Below are 6,841 nucleotides of genomic sequence, written 5' to 3' on the forward strand. Positions count from 1 at the left end.
GACAGGGGGAGCCCTGCAGGGCACCGAAGGGAACCCGGGGAAATTCGGGGAAGAGCCCCGGGACGGGGAGAAGCGGGGTGAGGAAGCTCTGGGAGTGACGGGAGGGAGCCTGGGGGGAACCGGGGTGAGGGAGCCCGGGGAGGGAGCCCTAGGGGAGACCGGGGGGAACCCGGGGTCGGGGGAGAAACCCTGGGGGGGACGGAGGACAGGGGGGAAGCCGGGTGACCGGTGACAGGGGGAGCACCAGAGGGCACCGAGGAGAACTCGGGGAAGAGCCCCGGGGGGAACCGGGGACAAGGAGAACCGGGGGGAGGGAAGACCCAGGAGTGACCGAGCGGGGACAGGGGTGAGAGCCCCGGGGGGAACGGACCCGGGGAGAGGAGGATCCCCAGGCTGGGACTGGGGGGACCCTGAAGGGCACCGAGGGGAACCGGGAGTTGGGAGAGCCCCGGGGGGAACCGGGAGGGGGGAGCCTTCCCAGGGGGGGGTCCCGCCCGGTGTCTCACCGTGTCCCCCCTGCAGCACGCGGGGACGGTACGGGGAAGGCGCGAAGCAGGAGAAGTTCAAGTACGCCCTGACCCTGGTCTTCATCCAGTGCGTCATCAACGCCGCCTTTGCCAAGATCCGTGAGTCGGGGCCGGGGACAGGGGGTTGTGCCCCACGGAGGGGACAGCTGCCACCCCCCTTACAGCAGAGCGTTGGTGTTGATTGCCCCTCGTGTTTCTGGTGGTGTTTTGTGTAGAATGGTTTGGGTTGGACGAGACCTTAAAGCCCCCCCAGTGCCACCCCCTGCCCTGGGCAGGGACACCTCCCGCCAGACCAGGTTGCTCCAAGCCCCCTCCAACCTGCCCTTGAACCCCTTGAAGCCACAGCTTCTCTGGGCAACCTGGGCCAGGGTCTCACACCCTCACAGCAAAGAAGTTCTTCCCCAGAGGACTGGAAGGCTGCTATAAGGTCTCCCCAGAGCCTCCTCTTCTCCAGGCTGAACCCCCCAACTCTCTCAGCCCCCCCTTCCAGCAGAGGGGCTCCAGCTCTCCCAGCATCTCCATGGCTTCCCCTGGTCCCACTCCAACAGCTCCATGTCCTTCTGCTGTTGGTGGCCCCAGAGCTGGAGGCAGCACTGGGGGGGTCTCCCCAGAGCAGAGGGGTAGAATTCCCCCCCCCACCCTGCTGGGGATGCAGCCCAGGGTGTGAGGGGGTTCCTGGGCTCCAGCGCACGTTGTTGGCTTGTGTGGAGCTTCTCATCCACCAACACCTCCAACTCCTCCTCCTCCTCCTCAGGGCTGCTCCCCATCCCTTCTCTGCCCGGCCTGGATTTGGGCTTGGGATCACCCCAATCCAGGGGCAGGACCTTGCACTTGGCCTGGTTGAACTCCAGGAGGTTGGCAGAGAGTCCCACCTCCCCAGCCTGCCCAGGTCCCTCAAGGTGGCATCCCTTCCCTCCAGGGTGTCAACCGCTCCACAAGCCTTGGTGTCGTGGATGAACTTGCTGAGTGTGCCCTCCATCCCGCTTCCTTCAGGCGCTTTGTGGTGGCGGTGGCTGGCGGCAGCTCTCCTGACTTCTTCCCTCCTCTTTCTCTTCCTTCCAGTGATCCAGTTTGTCGATGCCGTCAGAGTGGATCGCACGCGGAGCTGGCTCTACGCCGCCTGCTCCCTCTCCTACCTGGGCGCCATGGTCTCCAGCAACTCGGCGCTGCAGTTCGTCAGCTACCCGACCCAGGTGGGGACGGGGGGACACGGGGAGGTGGCCTTCAGGGGACAGCGTTACCCCCAGCTGATGGTGAAACGAGATGGAGGGAAACTGTGATTTTGAGGCTTATTTCCCCGTAGCTGCTATTCTGGGGCTGCCTCGGGGAAGGTTTGGTCAGCGCTGGGAGCGTGGAGAAGGGCTAAAAGGGCTCGGATTGTTCCAGAAAGGGAACAGCCACCCCTGGGATTTGCTGACTGGGAGTTGGGGCTCATGTTGGAGGGCTTGAGAGGATTTGGGAAGCCTTCAGCAGTTGCCCTGCAGTGGGGTTTTTAATCCTCTAGCTTTTTTGAAGTATCTGGTATGTTGTATTGGAGGGGTGGGTTGGGGTGCGCCGGTCCCCTGCAGTCACCCTGGTGTTGTCACAGTCTCTCTCTGTGGGCAGGGGATGATGGGCAAATAATTCATCCAGTCTTTCTTTTCTAGGTCCTCGGCAAATCCTGTAAGCCCATCCCAGGTAAGCAGATTCCACATTTCTTGTGTGGATTTCTCCTGCCTCTCCCCCTCTGCCCGCTCTCCCTTGGGAAGAGCAAACGGAGTTTCATCCGTGTCTCGTTTCTGTCGGGCCCAGTTAAAATCCCAGGAGGTTTTTTGGGGAGCGGTTTGTGACGTTGCTTCTTTCCAGTCATGCTCTTAGGAGTGACTCTCCTGCGGAAGAAGTACCCCCCGGCCAAGTATCTCTGCGTCCTCTTGATAGTGGCAGGCGTGGCCCTGTTCCTCTACAAACCCAAGAAGGGGGCTGGCAGCGATGACCACGTCTTTGGCTACGGAGAGCTCCTCCTGGTGAGTGAAATCACCCGGCGGGGCTGAGTTTTGGAACCAGCAGTTCCAACTCAGATAAGGCCACGTCCTTTGTACCCTGAGCGTGGATGTGGAAACGTCCCCGGCAGGAGGAGACCAAGGTTTGAGGGTGTGCTCTCAAGCTGGAGCACGAGATCAGAGCATCGGTGTATGTTTTGAGGCCACATAATTGCTGTTCAATAGGTGATTGGGATGTAAAAATAAACCAAAAAAACCAGGAGAATGCTCAAGGTCTTCCCTGTAGAGAAGAAATGAAGGATGAAGGGGTTTTGTGCTGTCTCTTATCTCCAGCTCCTCTTTTCCTAGCTGCTGTCGCTGACCTTGGATGGGCTGACCGGTGTCTCGCAGGACCACATGAGAGCTCACTACCAGACGGGTTCCAATCACATGATGCTGAACGTTAATTTATGGTCCACCTTGTTCCTGGGGGCTGGTAAGGACCATCCTGCTGCAAACCACTGCCCCCACAACTCCCCGCGGGAGAGACCTTGTGTTGAGCTCCAAAAAAAAGGGCCTAGAACGCTTTTAGCAAATAACTTTCTGTTTTGGTTTGGGTGGTTTTTTGTCTTGTTCGTGTCTAAAGCCGGGGTTCTGGGTGCAGCTCTCCTGGTGCCCACCAGAGGGCAGCGCTCCTCGCAGCGGGGCTGCCCTCCCCTGTCACCCCCGATCCAATTAGGGAGTAGCGCTTCTAATTAATCACTAATTCTGGTTTATCAGAATTGGATCCGCAGTTAATGATTTCCTCTTTCATTAATTAACTACGAAGGTGATGATTTTTTTCTCCCCTTTGTTTTCCACCACGTGGAATTCAGTCTTTGCTTTGAGTAGCTCCTCTTGGGTTATGAATGTGAACTGAAATCACATCTCCCTTACGAGGAGAGGCTGAGGGACTTGGGGCTTTTTAGTCTGGAGAAGAGAAGGCTGAGGGGGGATCTGATCAACACCTATAAATACTCAAAGGGTGGGTGTCAGGAGGATGGGGCCAGGCTTTTTTCAGTGGTGCCCAGGGACAGGACAAGAGGAAATGGGCACAGACTTGAACATAAGAAGTTCCATCTAAACATGAGGAGGAACTTCTTCACTTTGAGGGTGGCAGAGCCCTGGCAGAGGCTGCCCAGGGAGGTGGTGGAGTCTCCTTCTCTGGTGACATTCAAATCCACCTGGACACGTTCCTGTGGGACCTGCTCTGGGTGGCCCTGCTCTGGCAGGGGGTTGGAGGAGATGATCTCCAGAGGTCCCTTCCACCCCCATGTGATTCTGTGATGGAGGCAGCGGCACCTCGGGCAGCCCCCGGGCTCCTAATTCACCCTTCTTGTCTTCATCTTTCCTCCAGGGATATTGTTCACTGGAGAGCTCTGGGAATTCCTGAGTTTTACGGAACGCTACCCCAGCATCATTTACAACATCCTGCTCTTCGGCCTGACGAGCGCGCTGGGGCAGGTAAATTCCCTCCCCTCCTCCTGCTGGGATTTGTCTGATCCCTGGCTGGGATTTGTTTGCAGTTGGGAGGCGCCGCAGTAACGGCTGTTTCTCTTCCCGTGGCTCTGGTGGGTGCTTGCTTTCTGTACCGGCTCCCTTCGGCGTAAAACTGATTTACATTTGTATGCAAATAATCCGGATTTAAATAAGATTCTCTCAGCTGTGGCTCAATGGCTTTTCATCCAAAAATGTGATCCATGGTGTCCTTTTTCCGCTCAGAGTGACAAAAGGTGTCTGTTTGGTTGTTTTTTTTTTCCAGAGTTTTATTTTCATGACCGTGGTGTACTTCGGACCTCTGACTTGTTCCATCATCACCACAACCCGCAAGTTCTTCACCATTTTAGCCTCGGTCATTCTGTTTGCCAATCCCATCAGCACCATGCAGTGGGTGGGGACGGTCCTGGTTTTCTTGGGTAAGTCTGGGAAGGAACCACCTGAGGTCCTTTCCCCTCTTAAATTCAGTTTAGACAATGTATAGCGAGGGCAGAGCTACCAAAAGACACTGGTCAAATAAATCTAATTGTATGAAAACTAATCTAATTGTATTAAAGAGCGTGTTAGTGGCCTCACCAGTGCAGGAAAAGAGCCACACGGCTTCTAGCAGATCTCTTAGATCTTTTTTTGTCCCTCACACCGGGTAAATCACTTCTTCCCAGTGAACAGTGAAGCTGATTTTTTTCCCCAAAGTTCTCGTGTTGCGTTTGTTTGAAGGTGGTGCCCGGAGGATTCCTTCAGGCGGGTGATTTTATCTCATTGCAGGCCTTGGACTCGATGCCAAATTTGGGAAGGTGGTGAAGAAGACATCGCATTGAGGAAATGGTTGATCTCAGCAGTTGGAATGAACTTTTAATTTATTGTCTTGTACCTCAACAATCTGTTAGGAAACTGGACTCAGGATGGGTAATCAGAAGGGGAGTGTTTGGAATTTTTTTTGTTTTTTTAATTCTAAATTGTCTTAAAAGTGTAATATTTTAGTTTTAACTGTAATTAAGCTTTTTTCTTTTTTTTTTTTTTCTGTAATCAAAGCTGCATTAGTAGATCCTAGCAGCAGGATGAAATTCTTGCCTTAACAGGAAAAAAACCCAAACACTTCATATCTTTATTAAAGAAAAGGAGACAATGGCCGCTTTTCCAGAACTTTAATTTGAGTCTCGTTGGCTGATCTTGGGCAGAAAAAGCACAACTCTCGCCCGGGAGAGGGCTGGGCATGGGGTGATGTTGGTTCTTTGGTGCAGCCTGGAAAGATCCCTGGATTAAATCCCTCTTCTGATTGATTGTATGATTATTTTTTTCCCATAAAAAATATGGGAGTTGGGGGAGCAGCCAGTTGCACATTCTTCCGTTAGGATAATATGTGTAAACATCGAGATGCTTCATATCCTTCATCCCAGCCCTTCTAAAACAGAAGCAGCCCTTGGCATATGTAGGAGTTGACAGGAAACCTGTTTAAGCAGTGGGGCCCGAATTAATTCTTTTCATCACCCCCCCCGCTGATGAAGGAACAGGACCCTCTGCTGCTAAAACCCTGCCAAGGTGGTGTGACAACGGCTTCTAAATGTTGAAAGGGCCCTTGTTAATTAACCACCATCACGGTGAGCTTTCGAACGCTCGCTCCTGAGCCCGGGCTGGCTCCCCAGTGCTGTATGGGGAGGAGTTGTTATCATAATGATGCCTTCAGAGCTGGAGAGGAAAATTCTCCAAAGAGCAAACTTTACACATGAAAGCATGTTCCTACCAGCTGTCACTTGGTCTCCATCTGTTCTGTGGCTTTGGCCTTTTGCCCCTCCAGATGGGATCTTGATCTCTTTCCTGAGCGGCTGTTATAAGTCTCTCTTTCCATCCCCTGCTTCCCCCACACCTCCAGTGTTTCTGACAACTTTTTTTTTTGCCTCAAATTTGGTTTTGCCTCAAATTTTGCCTACAGTTCTACTCAAACAATGTGCTTTCTTGCAAATATAAACCCAAGACTATGAAAGTCACCTCTGTCACCTTCCCCTCTTTGCTAACTCGTGTTGTCTTAAAGGTCAAGTGATAAGTAGCAAACAAACACGTTCTCAGTAGTAGAGAATCCTGAAGTCAAAGCTTCTGTGACTTGACTCCTGCCTGATGAACACCATGTGCATCTGCTACTGCGCGGAGGTTCTGGCTTCCCTGAGGACAATTATCCTTCCCTGGTATCTCTAAGGTAATGAATACTATTTCCATTTTAGAAAAGGGAGCAGAGAAATTGCATGACCTGTTCATGAACGCTGTGGCAGAGATAAGAATTAATTATCTTTTGTGGGATTTAATCATAAAACTATCTCTTCTCTGTGCTTCTACGACTTCACTCTGTCTCTTAGCGCCATCTTCAATTTCACCAATTCTCAAACTCAACAACTAAAAGCAGTAAAAAGATTGTAGGTGAGCTCTCAATTCTGTTAGCTTTGCAGACTCGTTTTCCCTTCTATTAAATTAGTAATCGAATGTAGGAATAGACCCAGCTCCCCATCACTGTGCAAATACAGACACCTGAAAAATGCATTATAAATCACTCGTTCCCTCAACCATCCACTTCCTCGTGATAATCTTGAAATTTCTGTTCAAACATGTCGCCTGCTCAGAATATTTGAGTCACTGCTGTTACAAAACACTACTCTGTTCTACAGCACGTGTTACAAATCCAAGGGAAATCGCTCTTATTTTGATTCCATACAAGCAGAATTGCTTATTAGCAATAATTCTGTAGTGATTAAAGCTCTTGAGAAAGTACATGATGAGAAATGGAATGAGGTGGCAGCAGCCCTTCTCCACTGCGCTGTCAGTTATGGGTGA

The 6,841-nt window shown here is 52.1% G+C and overlaps 1 protein-coding gene across 1 annotated transcript; it reads left to right on the plus strand.

Annotated features, from left to right (window-relative positions):
• Window positions 1-232: 232 nt before the first annotated feature.
• SLC35B1 (solute carrier family 35 member B1) lies at window positions 233-5,301 on the plus strand (the record flags this gene model as incomplete). The annotated part of the gene is made up of 8 exons (XM_014958920.1): window positions 233-626; window positions 1,590-1,720; window positions 2,174-2,204; window positions 2,373-2,530; window positions 2,855-2,981; window positions 3,882-3,988; window positions 4,287-4,440; window positions 4,787-5,301. Coding segments are annotated over 8 exons (1,155 nt in total), but the record flags the coding sequence as incomplete, so codon positions are not given.
• Between the last annotated feature and the right edge of the window lie 1,540 nt (window positions 5,302-6,841).

The sequence above is a fragment of the Calidris pugnax genome, unplaced genomic scaffold (genome assembly GCF_001431845.1).
Source record: "Calidris pugnax isolate Ruff unplaced genomic scaffold, ASM143184v1 scaffold335, whole genome shotgun sequence".
Classification (NCBI taxonomy): Eukaryota; Metazoa; Chordata; class Aves; order Charadriiformes; family Scolopacidae; genus Calidris; species Calidris pugnax.